The sequence below is a fragment of the Typopeltis vanoorti genome, chromosome 1 (genome assembly GCF_054136105.1).
Source record: "Typopeltis vanoorti isolate ZY-2024b chromosome 1, IOZ_Tvanoo_1.0, whole genome shotgun sequence".
NCBI classification, from domain to species: domain Eukaryota; kingdom Metazoa; phylum Arthropoda; class Arachnida; order Uropygi; family Thelyphonidae; genus Typopeltis; species Typopeltis vanoorti.
The window spans coordinates 23,473,437-23,492,889 of record NC_143549.1 but is presented as its reverse complement, the minus strand read 5'-3'; the positions used below and the strand labels follow the sequence as shown (position 1 = coordinate 23,492,889).

Genomic DNA, 19,453 nt, shown 5'->3' with positions numbered 1-19,453 from the left:
CAAAATCCAGGAATAAATGTAAGGAATGGTGATAGATCTATCACCATTCCTTACATATATAAGAAACTGGCATCCCTTAATTGCTCCACTCCACCAAATACCAGTCACTTCCCCTAGACTTACCTGCTGGAGTATACCAGGTCCCTTGGAGCTGTAAACTTCCTACTATGGCCAAAAAGGCAGGGCAGCTAATATTAGGATATCTAAACACAAAAACTACATCCAGTTTCTCCAATACAGCTATTCTGGGTACTGGCACAGAATACGCTGGAAGAAAGCCACTTTACTACCCTGCAGCAAATATAAATACGAAAGATTGTTAATGGAATCTGAAAAACTTTCCAAATGTCAACAAATTTGGGTGCATGAGACTGCCCCAAATTTGGGAAGCTTGCATCATGAGAACTTCAGCCCAACAGCCAATACAATCCAATTTAGCCCACTAGGGAGCACCTTTAGGAATCTAGGAACAACGTTAGTTACTCTCTTCAGCCTCATTTGCTTGTTGTTAGTACCTGCATGCACATATCATAGTTTTATGTTCCCATAAAGATGGCAATGTAACATTGCTGAAATATAGGAATTATTGATTCAAGTTTTCTTTTAATTAATATTTATTATACATTGTAATTTTCTGAATTTAATAGTCATATGTTACCAATGTATAAGCTTATCTAAAAGAATGATTTTATATATATATATACATATATATATATATACATATAGAGCTAACATATTTTGTAATTATCAAATGAGTTTATGTAATATTAGACACTTTATGCTCTGTTTTAACAGAAAGACTTTGTCACTAAATCATCTCATTTTGAAGTATGTGTGGTGCCTAGACAAAAAAAGAAAAAAATGTAAGAATTGTATACATGCTCCTCCTCATATCTATCTCCAGTAGTGGATGGGGGTGAGTGACAAGTTCTGATAAACACTTAGAACAAAAATAAAATTATTAAAGCAATTGATATAACCACAAGAAAGAAAGAACATATTTTAAAACCCTTTAATCCCCATGCTTCATCAAATTGAAATAATTTGTTCTTTTTCTTTGGCAATATGTATAAAAAGATGACATGTCAAAGGTTTAGAAGAAATTCGAAGACACAAAGGTGCAAGCCATCAAGTTTTTTGTGCTGCACAAAAAGTCTGCAACTGAGAGTCGCCAAACTTTGTGTGAGACTTTAGGGGACTGTGCCACAGCATATCCAACAGTTGACAGATGGATGGCCAAGTTTAAAACTGAGCATCCTGAGACAACAGATGCCCCGAAGTCATTGAAAGCATCGATGCAGTGCATGCCATGATCCTTGATGATAGACGAATACCAGCCAGAAGCATTGCAAAGATTCTGGGGATATCCAAGGAAGGAGTTGGGATCATTATCCACCAACATCTGGATATGCAGAAGCTCTCAGCAAAGTGGGTCCCTAAATGTTTGAATGCTGACCAAAAGAGAGAATGTATGCTGTCGTCTGAAGGGATTTTTGAGAAATCAGGTGCAAATTTTTTGGCTGATATTGTGATGTGACTGTTAATGAAACATGGCTTCATCACTATGACCCAGAAACCAAACACCAGTCAATGGAGTGGAGACATGGGGGGGGGGTGGGGGGGGGGGGGGGTGGGGGGGGGGGGGGGTGGGGGGGGGGGGGGGTGGGGGGGGGGGGGGGTGGGGGGGGGGGGGGGTGGGGGGGGGGGGGGGTGGGGGGGGGGGGGGGTGGGGGGGGGGGGGGGTGGGGGGGGGGGGGGGTGGGGGGGGGGGGGGGTGGGGGGGGGGGGGGGTGGGGGGGGGGGGGGGTGGGGGGGGGGGGGGGTGGGGGGGGGGGGGGGTGGGGGGGGGGGGGGGTGGGGGGGGGGGGGGGTGGGGGGGGGGGGGGGTGGGGGGGGGGGGGGGTGGGGGGGGGGGGGGGTGGGGGGGGGGGGGGGTGGGGGGGGGGGGGGGTGGGGGGGGGGGGGGGTGGGGGGGGGGGGGGGTGGGGGGGGGGGGGGGTGGGGGGGGGGGGGGGTGGGGGGGGGGGGGGGTGGGGGGGGGGGGGGGTGGGGGGGGGGGGGGGTGGGGGGGGGGGGGGGTGGGGGGGGGGGGGGGTGGGGGGGGACTATGTGTTAATTTTTTTTTTATCAACTTATTAAAAAAAAAAAAAAAAAAAAAAAAGAATAACATCTGATAACATTGGCCATTGTTTGAGGGTTTTCTTTCTTTTATCATTCTTCAAAATTGCCATGCTACTTTCTGCTGCATGAAAGAAGCTTGTGTTTAACCATTCAAAAATGTACATACAGCTATAAAGTAAATATTCTTTATTATTATGAAAGGTTTTTCATATGATGATAGTATTAATAGCCATCAGGCTTCACATTTTGTAAGTAGTGTCAATTACTTTTCAAGAATAGAGGAAATCGGTTACCTATCCATCTGTTATCACCAAATGTGATTGTGTTTTTGTTTTCCAGCTAGAATAGTGTGTGTGTGTCATGTAATTACCCTTTGTTTACAATCTACACATTTTTGAATATATTGTAGTTGTATTATTTGAAAAAAACTTTAGAGAATTAGAATAAGCAAACATTTTCAGTATACGAATGGTGCCAGTTGTTATATTTTTAATGCATATGTGTAAATGTTATTTACAAAATGGGAAAGTGGATAGAAAGACTTATTTGTGCTTATGATCTTATAGAGCAATTAGTTTGAAAGAAGTAGAGAAAATTTCGATGCCATTAGAAAATGCAGCTGATAATGAAAAAAGGAAATAAATAATCCTATCATACTGAAATGTTGCAAAAAATTTGAATGAGTATCACATTTAAAAGAAATGTACTGGAGTTTAAAAAACGAGTTCAGGTTGAGCAGCACTCAGATGAACTGGAGACTCAAATATTATTTGGGGGGGGGGGGGATTTTTGTTTGTTTTTTAAACTCATTCATGTTTTAGAGACTTAGTGGCAAAATCTGAAAATATATTAATTTTAGTCAGTGTGATTTCCTGGAAGAAAAATGGACCAAAGAGAATGAAAAAGGTAGTCCTAGAAAAGAAGAAATTATATCAATAGATTTGGGCAGGTAAGTCAGCATGTTAGAGTGCAGCTATAATCAACTATGAATTCATGAAGATGGAAAATGTTCTGGAAGCTGTAGAAATGTAAGATGTAAGAGAAGGAAAACTATAAACAAACTCATAAATCTGAAGATATGGATATTCTGGAGTAATTATCCTAAAAATTGCTGAAATCAAGACAGAACCATGAAGTACTGATAAAGATTCAGTCAGGAGTGTGTGTGTGTGTGTGTGTGTATATATGTGTGTGTGTGTATATATATATATATATATATATATTTTTTTTTTTTTTTTTTTTTTTTCTTCAAAATTCATTTTTACTTGGTTGGAATATTATAAAAAAGCTTTAATGACTGTTACCGAGAGATAAAAAGATGACAAGATATATTTAAAAAGATTTTACTAGTTTCATTGAATAGATCAACATCCTCAGGTATCACAATCAAATAAGTATATAAAAAATTACAGAGACTTAAAATTGTAATAACAGAACAAGTATAAAAAGACAGTAGCGTGTTTGAAAAACAAATGAGAGTATGAGTTCCAAACAAACGTATACTACACGCTGTCGCGAGTGTGCCAGTACCGAACAGAAGCAAGGTGTGCATCAGAGAGATTGTCACTCAGGCTGTTGTTGATATGAGAGGAAGCTAGAGAAATTTCCCTAGATTCAACAATCTTTCTTTCGAGTTCATCGTAGCACGCATGGGTGTTAGAAGTTTGAGTCCAGTTTACAATGTGTTGGCGGCCTTCGTCTGAGTTAGCTGAAAAGAGAACGTGACTAGAGAGAGCGCTATTTCTAGTCCTGTTATAGGAGATATCTCTACAGTGTTCATCCAAACGTAGAAGGATGGATTTAGCAGTCTGTCCATAGTATGGCTTTCCACAATCACACAAAATCTTGTACACTCCTGGAAACTGAGTAGGAAGATGTTTCTGTTTATGTTTGCTAAGTAATGAACGAAGTTTTGGAAGCATAGTGAAGCAAGTTTTGAAGTTAAATTTCTTGAGAATCTTGGCCAGTTTTGGTGAAAGAGAGCTGATGTAAGGCAAGGAGATGAAGGCTCTTGGGGAAGAGGGATCTTCAGAAGTAGTTGAGTGCCTGGGGGAAAGAAATTTGTCAATTTTCTGTGGAGAGAAACCATTGTTAATAAAAGTTTTTTTTAAGAAAACGGAGTTCATCTCTCTGACACACACCTTGCTTCTGTTCAGTACTGGTGCACTCGCGACAGCACGTAGTATACGTTTGTTTGGAACTCATACTCGCATTTGTTTTTCAAACACGCTACTGTCTTTTTATACTTGTTCTGTTATTACAATTTTAAGTCTCTGTAATTTTTTATATACTTATTTGATTGTGATACCTGAGGATGTTGATCTATTCAATGAAACTAGTAAAATCTTTTTAAATATATCGTGTCATCTTTTTATCTCTCGGTAACAGTCATTAAAGCTTTTTTATTATATATTTTAATATATATATATATATATCAGTTTTGATATATATATATATATATATATATATATATATCAAAACTGATTGCAGAAAAATCTATCAGAAACCTAAAACATGGAATGGAGCAAGGATAGATATGTAATAAAAAAAATGCTTAAATATGGAGGTAGAAAATTTTCATGATGGCTCTTCTTCATAATTCAGAATATCAAATTGCAGATGGGAAATAAAATAGGTTGTGAGAATTGGGGAAGAAATAAAATCATATCAAAGACTAGAGACTGCAAGTCATAATGGTCTCCTTTCTACATAGCTTTTGGTTCCTTTCTCCACAGAAAGGAGTAAGAACTGAACAACTGATAATTCTCACTGAGCCATCCTTTCTTCATCTGAATTAATCTCTATGACATCTCTTTATTTCCTTTCGCTGTTAGTGAAGGTTTAGTACTCACTGAAATCATCTAGTACAGCAACTTGACTTAGCTTTTCCTTGCAATGTTTTGATTCCATGAAATGCCATTCATGGTTCTAATAGCTGCTCATGCCCATCCTGCTCAAAATGTTATATCCACTTCACATTGGCTAGACTTATCCATCTTGTAGCTCAGATACTTGAAGAAATCCACTGACTTTCATTCATACTTTGAATTCAAGATATATTGCACTATCATTTCCAACTACGAGATACTTGGTTTTAACCAATTGGCTTTCAGGTTGCAATGTTTATATGTTTACAACAATTTTCTTAGGTAATTAAAATTTTTCCTGTATTAAACATTTTAATGTTTACAACACTGATGTAATTACAGCATTGCTGCTTGCAGTCCCTTGGGATATTTTCTCTAAGGAAAATATATTATTTGTACAAGTGTGGGAAATCTGAATTTCAATACAGCACTCTCTTACTTTTCCTTATCTGAGAAAAAAAGTAACAGAGTGCTCCTTCAACTTAGAGTTCAGGGAATAGACTAATTGTGCAAATGATAAAATTCCATGCACAAGAAAAAGGGAGGAGAATGCAGTTACGACAGGATTAATAAGGGAATATTAAGTCTTAAAAGTAGATTTTGTTGGTATTGATATATTTAAATGATTTAGAAAATGAATAATAATTCAAGTATAATAAGTGAAAGTTCTGGATTTTTGTTGCATTTTGAAAAATTGCAAAATATGTTAACTTGAGTTGTGCTATACTGAACTTTAATGGTGATTCTAATGAAACTGGTTGAAGAATTGTTTAGAATCAGGAAAATTGGTAAATAGTTTTGAAGTGTAAACTTCAAGTCAAAGCTAAAAACTTTGTCCAGAGTTTCAGATGGTTAAGATTAGCTTCAGACTATGAAACCTTTAAAAGTACTTTAATTATGTTTTCAAAAGGATGAAATTTTGAAGTTAATTTTAGAACTACAGTTACAGTAACTTCTTGTGAAAAAGGAAATGTGAGTTGTATTAATGGGGAAAGAACACGACATGAAAAGCAAATGGGTGGAATTAAATATTTGCACTAGATATGTAGAACTAGGTTGTACAGGGTGTTCGGGATAAATTTGACATATTTATAATTAATTATATTTTTCCGTAAGTTACATGTATTAACACACACTTCTCTTCATTTAAAAGTTTGGACCCTTCTTCATTCATATACAAGATGTCAGAAAGGATGGATAGCTGGAACCCACCTGAATCATGGAAGAGAATAACTTGTATCATGATGATTCGTGCCCGCCATCAAAATAAGGATATTACGACTGCTGCCCAATGCTCCCTGAATACAGTAAAAACAATCAGGCATGAACTAGAGACTTGCAATGGTGACTACGAGGATGTAGCAAGAAGAAAGATCCCTAGCAGACGATCTGATTGCGTTCGTACAGCAGAATTCCTCGCAAATCTGCAGGAACAGGTGTTGAAGAACCCTGGCATTGGAATTCGGGCTTTGTTCGTGGAGTTGCTAACTGTAGTCAAGCCCTGGATAACAAGGGTAGCCAATGGTAGGCCGTATGTATGGCAGCAGGATTCGGCCCCTTGCCACACCTCTGGGAAAAGTCAAAAATGGTTGTCTGAAAATTTCTACGACTTCACCAGTCCAAATGTTTGGCCTCCAAACTCCCCAGACCTTAACCCCATGGATTATTTTGTATGGGGCGCAGTTGAAAAAGACACCAATCGCACTTCCAGTAATACAAAAGCCCAGTTAATGGATAAAATTAAAACAGTTTTTGCGGCCCTTCCCAGGGAGACTGTAGCATCAGCTTGTTCGAGGTTCCGAAGCAGAATTGAAGCTGTGATCGATGCTAATGGTGGTTATTTTGAGTAAATCTTGTTGATAGTATTGTAATTAACTCTGCCTGTAATGTTTTTTTGTCAATTCATTAAATTTAATAGATACAAAGAAGATTTTCTTTTTCCTTACGAAACTGTCAAATTTATCCCGAACACCCTGTATATCTAGATATTGTTTTCTGTAGGCTTGCTAAAATCTCCAACATATCTGAGCAGCTCATATAAAGGTTCACAGCCTTTACATGTTGTGCACAGTTTTAAGTGAAGAATTCTAAATCTTTTTTAGTTCAGCCTTGTAAGTCTGGCAGATTCAGTACCTTTAAATTTAATGGATGCCAAAATTGAATAGCTATCTTGTAAATTATTTTTTCATACTTTTAAGGAAAAAAGTTAAAGGATGACATTCAGTATTTGGATAATGACATAAAATTGAAAACTGCCACACAGAAATATTCTGTCCTGATTTTTCTGTTGCTGTTTTTGATGAGTTGCTTATTTGTCTCCAGAGCAATTTCTAGTAATTTGTTTCATATTGTTTTTGGGTGGTGAAATTTATTTATTCATCTGGTGTTATTTCATTCTTTCATTCAAATGCTTTGCTAAACATTCACATAATTTGTTTCCTTTGAATAAGGAAGTCATGAGGTTTGTTTGTTGACTGAAAATGCTAAGAATATCAAAAGCACACAAGATCTTCCTTTTGATATTCTGTCTGAGAGGACCCAAAGGAGAATAAATCTATTAAGTTACATATTAAAGCATAGTTATAATTTGGTACGAGTGCTCTAAGTTTTTGAAATGTTTGTGCCCTTTGTATCAAGACAATTGTTTTAGAAAAACATTACGTTGTCACAAATGATACAAAATTTATCACTGTAATTCATATTTTGGTAAGGGAATCCTGTCTGTCAGATAAGTAATTATCTGATTATTATTATTAATCTTGTTGCCTGCACCGCGCGCGCGTGTGTGAGAGAGAGAGAGAAAGAGAGCAAGTAGGGGAGTATTGCTCCCTCAACTTCAAATGGGGTAACTCTTAGCTTCAGAATAAAAAGAAATTATCAGAAACCAAACTACAAATTAAATTTGTACACATATATATCCCAGATAATATACAGGGTGTTCGGGATAAATTTGACAGTTTCGTAAGGAAAAAGAAAATCTTCTTTGTATCTATTAAATTTAATGAATTGACAAAAAAACATTACAGGCAGAGTTAATTACAATACTATCAACAAGATTTACTCAAAATAACCACCATTAGCATCGATCACAGCTTCAATTCTGCTTCGGAACCTCGAACAAGCTGATGCTACAGTCTCCCTGGGAAGGGCCGCAAAAACTGTTTTAATTTTATCCATTAACTGGGCTTTTGTATTACTGGAAGTGCGATTGGTGTCTTTTTCAACTGCGCCCCATACAAAATAATCCATGGGGTTAAGGTCTGGGAAGTTTGGAGGCCAAACATTTGGACTGGTGAAGTCGTAGAAATTTTCAGACAACCATTTTTGACTTTTCCCAGACGTGTGGCAAGGGGCCGAATCCTGCTGCCATACATACGGCCTACCATTGGCTACCCTTGTTATCCAGGGCTTGACTACAGTTAGCAACTCCACGAACAAAGCCCGAATTCCAATGCCAGGGTTCTTCAACACCTGTTCCTGCAGATATGCGAGGAATTCTGCTGTACGAACGCAATCAGATCGTCTGCTAGGGATCTTTCTTCTTGCTACATCCTCGTAGTCACCATTGCAAGTCTCTAGTTCATGCCTGATTGTTTTTACTGTATTCAGGGAGCATTGGGCAGCAGTCGTAATATCCTTATTTTGATGGCGGGCACGAATCATCATGATACAAGTTATTCTCTTCCATGATTCAGGTGGGTTCCAGCTATCCATCCTTTCTGACATCTTGTATATGAATGAAGAAGGGTCCACACTTTTAAATGAAGAGAAGTGTGTGTTAATACATGTAACTTACGGAAAAATATAATTAATTATAAATATGTCAAATTTATCCCGAACACCCTGTATATACTTGTCTTCTGAAATTTGACCTGTTTAACCATTTAATTCCTTAAGAGATTTTGTCTTCAGACACTTAAAGGTTTTTTTATTTTGGTTGTAACCAAAAGAAAATAGTCCTCTTTTGTCAAGATCTTTTATTTCTGTCTTTTAAGGTGCTTTATACTGTATCAATCGATCTACATCTTGGTCTTTTCCCTGCCAACCTGGCAAAGAACACTTGTTTTGCTAATCTTTCCTCTCCCATTCTGTTTAAGTGACCAAATCACCTGAAATTAGTCCTGCTAACACATTCCTAAATGCTAACAATGCATGTTCTTTCCTAATATTCTCGGTTTCAGTTACATAATCTAATAATTATTATTCTTTATGGACAAAACTTCTGGGATGGCCTTCAGAACTTTCATTCATTCTTGAATTCGTGTAGAAAAAAAAACTAACACAAACTACTCTTCTTGTAAAGCATCAACATGATTCAAATTCTTCCTACATCTTAACTTATAGAACACAGTATATTATATGTTATCTTCATCCAAAACACTTCAGATAACCTGATTCACTTTTCTATATGAAAGTTTCAGCAAACTCAACTGAATAAATTTCTAAATGAAAGTTTTGTGATATTTCATTGAGAAAACAACTAAAACCATGTCAATAGTTTCTAATCAGGCTGAAAATAATAAACACAACAAACTTTATTGCACCCATTTCTATGTGAAATCTTCATACAGAAATAGGCAGCCTTTTTCAATTTTTACTGAATAAATCTTATGTGGATTAATAACTACCATCTCTTTTTACAGGATTTCCTCTCTTCCAGTCTTCATATATTGAAGACACAGAAACTCCACAAATCTTCTGCTGCATTCTCTTTTTCTTTCTGAACAACTGAAACTTAGCAACACCTGTTAATGTTCTTCTCAATCTGGCTTATGCTTAGAAATAAAGTAGAGCATCTTCCACTCCAGACCATCATTGTGCATTTCAACTACTAGTCCTAGTGGTTTGCTTGAAATGCTGACAAACTCTTTTCATAGTGCAAGAAAGTCATTTGGTTATAATTTCAATATGAAAGTAAAATTATAACAGTTCCTTCTTTCATAGGATTTACTTGCTGAAGTAAATTCAAGTACTTCCAAACATGAATTACAGCAGCAACTTTTGCATCTCTCATAAGTGACAATATAATGAATTGTTTTAAACATTTGTCTTGATACAAACAATGCAAGCTCTGATAATTATATCTGTGCAAGACTTCAGTAGCCAAAATTAAAATATCTCGAAATGAATTGCTCATGACATTTAAAAAAAAATAAAAATAAAAAAATAAAAATAAATAAATCCTAACACCTTTATAAAAGTAATACATTTTTAACTTTATTTTATTTATTTATTATTATTATTATTTTTTTTTTTTTTTTTTTTTTGTGGAACATATAAATTTCAGTACAGCTATCACACACAAGATCTTCCTGCTATAAAACCAGACCATTATTTTGATATGATTAATAATATACCTTGAATTCTTTTCTATCCCTCATAATTTAGAAAAATATCTTACAAATCAAACATGACATTTATTCCATTCTAATTCTTAGGGTCTTCCTTACTGCACTTCTTATAGATAAATGATAAATATATCAAACATGACATTTATTCCATTCTAATTCTTAGGGTCTTCCTTACTGCACTTCTTATAGATAAATGATAAATATATCACAAATTTTACTCAAAAGAGATGTTACCTGCTATGTCCTTGTTATTTTATTTATTTTTTTGGCTGCTAGAGGGCCATAAGTTGTGTATTGTTAGAAAGTGCTCCGGAAAGAGAAGTGCTATTTTGAGTGATAATTGGTAATATCATGAATTTTAGTATCATACTATTTATTTTTGATAACAAAGTGTGATTAGTTGAAATTTCCTTTTTTAAATATAACACAATGACAGTACTTACAAAATCAACTACACACATAGATTGGTATGGTTAGCCGAATGCTGCAAAAATCGAGTATCATTAATGACATAGACTTTTCAAAAATGATTTGATGTCGTAAGTGTAATGTGTATGCATGGCAGAGTGTAAGAGATATGTTTGTGGAGAGCAAGAGAGAGAATGAATGGATTTGTATGGATTTGTAGGAAGTGTGATTATGTGATATATATATATATATATATATTATTAGACAACAAAAGAATGAATGCAAAACAGACTGAAAAGATAGATATTCTGAAAGGATAGCAGTACATGGAGATTCCATAGAAGATTAGCTAATGAGAGAGAGTCAATGTGTGCTATCCAGGAGGGAGAATGAGTATGATAATTCAGGCATTGGACATGAAAAAAATGAGCAAGAGGTAATTGTGGGGAAATTATGATTTTAGTTGACATAAGGAGTATGCGAGTGTGAATATCAAGATGTTGAGAAAATGAAGGATAACAGTGTAGTGGTTAAAATCATAACCAAGTGGCTTGCATAGGACTGGTTATATAGACCTAAAAATGAATTACTGTAATGCGAATTAGAAATAAGGGAGATGAAATGTTTTCACTGATTGAGTTTATTTGCCCAAAATCACTGGAATAAGTGAAACGTGGTTGAATGAAGATGATATTCTAATAGGAATAGAAATGGAAAAATACAGTATTTTTCATGAGGATAGAAAGGACAAGAAGTGAGGGAATTATATTGGGAACTGACAAAGAAATGCATAACAGCATCAGTGTATGAATGTATTCCGAAGGCCAGATGTAAAATGGTTGAATGAAGAGCTTAAACATAAAATCTGGAAGAAAAAGGTAGTACAGTGGTACCTTGACTTACGAATAGCTCTAGATACGAACTTTTTTCATATCCCATTTTGACCTCTAGATACGAACTATGATGCTTTTCTTTTCAAATGAACGAAAGCCTGTCTTACATTATACTTTTTTATGCACGTTTAGCTGATCGCATGCTGAACCGTCTCTAGTGTAATGATTGTTGCTACTACGTCGTATTTATTTGAAATGTGATGAACGCTACACATATTTGCTTTTTTTGTGTATCTATTTGAATATTTGTGTAAACAAACACTGTTTTTGCCGGCAAAGGTTGGTCGATTGGTAGAGCCTCTGCTACTAATGGCTCAGATAAGTAAGTTTGAGCGCGGTTAGTAGTTGGAAGGGGACCAATCGTTCGATGCTGTTGGCACACTCTCCCTCGATGAGTCTTTGGATTCCCTGGAGGTGTCAAACAATAATTTTCTTTTCTAAATAGACTTATTTTCTAATAAGTTTATTTTCTAAATCTACCAGATAAGTGTCATTTTACTGATCAGCGTATTATTTTCAACACGGGACCAAATAAAACTAAGAAAGAAGAGAAGATGCAAATCGCAATAGAAATTAAGAGATTGTGGAAAAATATGAGAAAGGAGTCAGGCAAAGTGACCTGTGCAAGCAATGTGACTTGTCCAAATCCACCATTGCTACAATTGTCAAGAAAGCATATTTTTATAAGGAGCTGGATGTGGCCAAAGGAGTATCTACCGTGTCATCTCGAAGAAATGGAAACTACTACTCGTCTGGATTAATGACATGCAACTGAAAGGAGATAGTGTATCTCAAAACACGATCTGTTTACAAGCCCAAACTATTTACAAAGATCTTTCGCAGAAGTTGCCATCCACTAGCAGTAGCAAAGGCATCGGTGAAGAGTTTAAAGCTAGCAAAGGATCGTTGAGAAATTCAAGTATAAAACCGGTATTCATTCATGGTGGTGTTAGACATGAAGGTGCTAGTGCTGACAAAGAAGCCGCTGAAAGGTTCGAGAAGGAATTTCAGAAACTGATGGAGTCAGAAGGTTACAGACCAGAACAGGTTTTCAACTGCAATGAAACTGGGCTTTTCTGGAAGAAAATGCCTAAGAGGACATTCATCACTAAGGAGAGAAATGGCATTACTAAGACACGAGCCAATGAAAGTCAGACTAACTTTCCTTTTTTGTGTCAATGCCAGTGGTGACCTGAAGATAAAACCTTGGTTGGTTTACCACTCTGAAAATCCTAGAGTCTTTAAAATGCAGAAAGTTAACAGGCACAAACTTAGCGTTATATAGAGAGATAACAGCAGAGCCTGCGTAACCGGGCAATTCTTATTTGAGTGGATGACAGATGTCTTTACTCCCACAGTGAAACAGTATCTACAAGAAATGGATCTGCCTGAGAAAGTTTTTATAATGGACAATCTCCAGCACATCCACCACAGTTGGAAGATTTGGATGAAGAGTTTAATTTCATCAAAATTAAGTTTTATATCAAAGCTCTTTTCCAAAGAGGTTTCGAAATTATCACAGAATTAACCCTTGGGGAATTCTGGAAGAATCACTTCAATATTCATTGTTTGCATCTTATTAGTCAGGCATGGGAAGCTGTTTCTGTGAGAACTATAAAATCAGCCTGGAAAAAGTTATGGCCCGACTGTATCCGAGGAACTACATCGGAAGGATCCGAAAGCAAAATTGACATTGTAGATACAGTTGTCTCCCTGAGCAAGACCATGCATTTGGAATTGATGAATTAGTCGTAGAGGAGCACAACGCTGAGCTGCCCACTGAAGAGCTACAAGAGTTAAGAAGAGAGCAGGAAAAAGAAATGGATGAGGAGGAAAAGCAGAAGACAGCAGCAAAAAGGAAGCAATTCCAACAAGTGACAAAAAAAAAAAATCTTGCCGCACTGGGGCGAATTGCAAGAATTGGTTAACAAGTGGCATCCAAATTAAGGTGTTTCTAGAGCCACCAATATCTTCAATGACAATGGCATTAATCACTTTAGAAGGGTGTTAAGGAAACGACAGATTCAGTCAACGTTGGATAGGTTTTTTTTTAACCTCCCTCACTTAAGAGACAAAAAGAAGCAACTGATGACAACAAATGAAAAACTCCTGAACCACAAGAAAATTGGTTTTTTTTACAATTTAATGGAAGATGATTTTCATACTAATCATGTAAAACCAAAGGTGCAGTGTAAAAATGCTCCTCACTCCATTTCTTTGCATTTTCTTCATTTAGTTTAGAACAGTTTTTTTTTTTTTTTTTTTTTTGAATTTGGGAACAGATTAATTGATTTTCCATAAGATATAATGGAAAATTGGGTTTCAAGATACGAACCGATCAAGGTTCGTATCTTGTCAGGAACGAATTAAGTTCATAAGTCGAGATACCACTGTACTTTGAAGATAATGGTAATAAAAAGTTACATGAAGAGTATAAAGAACAAGCGAGGAGAATGACTCAGTAAGGAAAACAAAAGTGCAGTATGAGCAGAAATTGACAAATTAGGCAAAGAAAACCCTAGTTTTTTTTTTTTTTTATAGATATGTGGCAAGTAGAGGGAAGAATGATCATCGTAAGATGTTTATGGTAGAATGGTAAAACCATCTGCTGCAGAAGACATTGTTGAGGTATTCAGTGATCAATTTATAAAGGTGTTTCGTCCTGATCAGGGTGGAATCATGAGGAAATTAAGTGTAGAGGATATAGGAAGGGATGGCTTAATTGTGAGTGATCAGGATGTATTTGAGGAAATAAATAACTTTCATGTTAGTAGGACAATAGGATTTGATGACATATCATCACACTTCTTAAGGAATGTTCCAGGGAATTGGGAATAGCATGGGCATGTGTTTAATAAAAGTCTTACAACAGCACAGGTTCCAAGGCATAAAGGTGGTGACAAGGTTGTAGTTTCAAATTATTGGCTGGTCTGTGTGTGTATATATATATATAGAGAGAGAGAGAGAGAGTTGTGAAGGTATGGGAGAGATTGGTGAGAAGTAGGATACAGAAATGGGTTGATAACACTAGTATTCTCTGGGGTTATTAGCATGGGTTTGTTAAAGGGAGATCATGTTTGTCTAACTTATGTACTATAAGGTGATAAATACCTTGGACATGGGAGATGCATATACAGTGGTGTACTTGAATTTTGCAAAAGCTTTTAATAGACTATCGCATGCCAAACTGTTAAATAAATTGAAATAGATAGGAATGGATTGGATCAGTGACTGTCAGATATCAGAAAGTTGTATATGGGATGCAATATGCCAAAAGAGGAAGGTCACTAGTGGTGTACCACAGGGTCAGTTTTGGGACCATGGTGGTTCAGTTTGTATGTTCGTCATATTGGGATGGATTTAACTAGTGATAGTGATACGCAGATGATGCAAAATGTGGAGTCAAGCAGATACTATGGCCTTACAGGGGGACTTAAATAGATTGCATGAATGGGTAGGTAAGTGGAAATGTCAGTTCAGTGTTGCAAAATGTAAGGTAACGAGATTTGGTAAGCAATGATGGGATGCAAAGTATACACTTAGTGGAACAACTAAACGAAAATAATAATCCCTATGAGACCTTGATCAGGCCTCATAGGGATTATTGTGTACAGATTTGGTTGCTGGAATTTCATGGTGATATGTTGGAAAGGTTCCAGAGAATATTCACAAAGGGATTCAGTGGTTTTGGAATGTGGGGTACAAGGCAGATTCAGAGAATGTAAGTTGCAAAGCCTCATGAATAGGAGGAAGGAGTGGGGGATACGGTTGAGATATAAGCTAGTCAGTGGGTTATCAGGTTGACATGAATGAGATTTTTCATAGAATGGGAGAGGGAAGTAGAACAAGAGGCCATCACTGGAAATTGTATGAGGATGTGAAGAGCAGATTCTTTGTATTGAGTGTGGTTGGTGAGAGGAATGCATTGCCTGAGTGTGTTGTGAATGTAACAACTTTGAATCAATTTAAGGCATGGTTGAATGAGCAATAGTATGTACCTCTGGTGATGAGTCTCTGGCTACGTGCAAGTCAGATGATGATAATCACTATCAAGACCTGCCTTACTATTCCACTGGAGCAACTGCAAAATTGTTTACCGAGCACATCAGCCAATGAAAAGCAATTGTATGATAAGAAAAATAAGAGTATGATCGGGAGTGTAAGAAAAATGAAGGAGCGTGTGTTGAACGGGGATAGTTAGTGTAAGGCATCAAGATGATGCCTTACACTAACTATCCCAATCTGATAGGGCTTCTGTATTTCATGTATGCTAATGCCAGGAGTATTAGTAACAAGAAGAAAGAATTTTTTGGCCTTGGTTGACTCTTCCTGGACACGGGTTATTGGCATCAGTGAAACATGGCTGACAGAAGATGGTATAGTTAGTGGGATATAGTGTGTTCAGGAGGGACAGAGGGTATAAAATGGAGGGAGGAGTGTTATTGATGATAGCTGATGAACTGCAGCCTAGGAGAATAGAAGGTGAACTGCAGGATAGAGAAAAGAGCACATTTATGGCTATTTGGTGTGAGATTGAGACTAGCAGAACAAAATAAACAGTTGGGCGCTGCTATAGACCAGGTGGTAATGGAATAGATGGTGAGGATAGTATGCATAAGCAGATAGATGCAGTGAGTGATAGGAGAGTAATTATTATGGGGGATTTCAACTATGGTAACATTGATTGGAAGGAGGAGAGGACACATAGGAGAAAGGCATTGCATTTTATTCTGTTATTAAGGGATAACTAAGTGTGACAGCATGTAATGGAAAACACTAGGGGGTTCGAGAGTGCTCGACCTAATAATTGCATCTGAGAATTTGATAATGAATATGACCACGTTGCCACCAATGGGTGAGCGTGATCATAGGGTCTTGACCTGGGAGGTGGCTATATGTGTGGAATTTTCAATTAAGACAGGTTACATGTGGAATTACTGGGCTGGTAAGTAGGACAAGCTTAGGAGATTGCTTGGTTCGGTGCCATGGCATGTAAAACTGCAAGGGCTGGATGTTGATAGTGCATGGGAGGTGGTTAAGGATTGCTTGCAGGAGGTAATAGCTGACTGTATACATAGAGTTCGAATAGTAAATCAGGTAGGGGGTAAATGGATGAATAACACCGTTAAGCTTCAGCTGCATGAAAAGAAACAACTGTGGAGGGAATTTAAGGAGAAAGGAGACCTGCAGGCACACGAATGGTATAAAGCGCAGGGCAGAAGGTTAACGAGTATGGTAAGAAAAGCAAAAGCAGATTATGAAATGGAATTTGCCATTCAAGCTAAAGAGAATCCCAAACAGTTTTTTCCATATGTTGCAAGTAAAAGAAAAAATGTATACGGCAGAATGATTTTAAGGAATGCCACTGGCTTGCAGAATGAAGAAACCAACAACTTATATGGGAATTGTGGTGGATGAAGTGGAGGTGAATAGTCTATTACAAAACCTTAATGTGAATACATCTGTGGGATTGGATGGTATACCAGCTCATGTCGTATGTGAAGCGGTTAAGGAATTGTCAGTGCCCTTAACCATTTTGTTTAATTTGAGTCTTGGGTCTGGGTTTGCACCAGGGGGTAGAAAGAGGGCAAAATAATTCCACTGCTTAAAGGAGGTTCCAAGACTGCTGTTGCAAATTACCGACCAGCATATCAGGAGTTGTTGTTGAAGGTCTTGGAGAAAGTAATCAAGAGGAAAATACGGCATTGGATAGATGAAAATGGGATACTGTATAGGGGGAAGCATGGTTTTGTGGAGGGTAGATCATACCTCAGTAACTTGCTCAGGTTTTATAACACAGTGATGGCTGAACTGGATAAGGGTAATGGGTTTACAGAGATTTCGCTGGACCTGGCTAATGCCTTTGACAGGATACCACATTGGAATTCTAATCAGTAAACTGCAGCATATGGGGATAGGGTGTTGGTGAGATGGAGAGATATCAGAGAGTAGTTTACTCAGGAGTAGAGTCCAAAAGACAGCCTGTGACCAGTGGCATGCTGCAGGTTCTGTTCTTGGACCACTGCTATTTAATTTGTTCATTAACGATATAAGAAAGGATCTGAGAGGAACTGTTCATTTGTTTGCTGTTGATGCAAAGTCGGGTAGAGCAATAGTGAATGCACAAGATATCAAAATTTTGCAGGATGATTTGGATAGTTTGGAGACCTGGGCTAAGGAAAATGGATGTCAATTTAATGTGGCAAAATGTAAGGTTATGCATTTTGGGGTGAAAAATTAGCAGTAGTATACCACATTGGTGGAACTGTACTCCAAGAGATTGATGAGGCCAGGGATTTGAATGTTGGTGGATAGGAAGTTGAAGTTTAGGGCACATTGCAAAAGTGGCTAAATCAGCACATCAAATCACTTGGTTACTGAAGAATACTCTGACGAGCAGAGACAAGCAAGTTATTGTTCCTCTGTATCAAGCCTTGAGAAGACCCCATCTTGATTACTGTGCCCATATTTGGGCACCATGGTTTCTTCTTGATGGGGAAGAGGTTGAGAGGATCCAGAGGCAAGTGAGAAAGATGATAGCAGGTCTATGGAATGAACCTTATGAGAACAGGTTGCAGAAATTGGTTGATAGGCGGGAAAAGGGTGATATGATTGAGACATTCAAATTACTGAAGGGTTTCTATAAGATTTAACTCAGGGGATATTTTTGGGAACGTGACTGGTGGTAGGAGGACTAGGGGTCATCGATGGAAACTAGGCATTAGCAAGGGTGTTAGTGCTAGGTTTTTTTACTTGGAGAGTGGTGAACAAGTGGAATAAGCTGCCAGAATCTGTTGTAGGTGCCATGATCGTGAATGAGTTCAGTGCGAAGTATGACAGATGCTGTGTGAATGTTAAATAGTTCTTGACATGATGTTAGGGCCTCCCTCAATGAGTCTAAGGACTCCTTGGAGTGCTCGTAATAATAATAACCAGCTGCTTTTCCATTCTTTGATGGTCAGTCCACATCATCTCCTCCACTGTCATTTCAAATGTGCTTTCTTCTGACAACAATAAACCTCTCATCTTCTTGATATTTCACTCTATCCTTGTATAATACGCTATTATAACATCACTTAAATGACTATTAATGGTTCCCCCTAATGATTATTAGGGAGCACCTAAAGGAACAATGTTAGTTGCTCTCTTTGGCCTCATTTGCTCGTTTTATGTTCCCACGAAGATGGTATTGTAACATTGCCGAAATATAGGAAGTATTGCTTAAAGTTTTCTTTTAATTAATATTTAGTATACGTTGTAATTTCCTGAAATAATTTAATAGTCATGTTACCAACGTATAACGTATAAGCTCATCAACAAGGATTAACATCACTTAAACTTTGAAGGGAAATTATATAAAGTCTTTCTCAAGACCTCTAAGGAGGTAGTGCACTTAGCTTTAATCCCTTCCTAAAGTATGGTTACTGCTTAACCATCTTTTATATGCCTTCTATCTTCTTCATTCGTTCATTCATCCATTCTGTATTAATCACCTTTTGCCTTCTCTTTCGAAAGTTTCTTTGTCGTTCTTAGTCACACGTTAAATAATCATAAAACTCAGATGCAAATCCATACAAGATATATCTATATAAATCTGATATACTCTTGTCCAGTATAGCTATGCTCTGTGTCTTAATACATATGAGATATTTGACTAATAATAGCATACACTTATGGAAAATTTTTTCACTTGTTATGAATTATATTAATTGCCAAGAATTGATATGCTTGTTTAATCCTTTATCCAAATGTCAGCAAAGTTTGCATGTAAAGTTTCTTCACTAAAAGGCTACTTTAGAGACTAATGCCTTCA

General features: G+C 37.2%; 1 protein-coding gene across 1 annotated transcript in view; it reads left to right on the top strand.

Annotated features, from left to right (window-relative positions):
• Positions 1 to 19,453, top strand: part of HUWE1 (HECT, UBA and WWE domain containing E3 ubiquitin protein ligase 1) — a 1,068,888-nt gene that overhangs the window by 993,725 nt on the left and 55,710 nt on the right. The window contains exon 86 of the mRNA XM_090396304.1: positions 2,981 to 3,070. Coding sequence (XP_090252430.1) covers positions 2,981 to 3,070 — 90 coding nt within the window. The remainder of the gene's footprint in view (positions 1 to 2,980; positions 3,071 to 19,453) is intronic.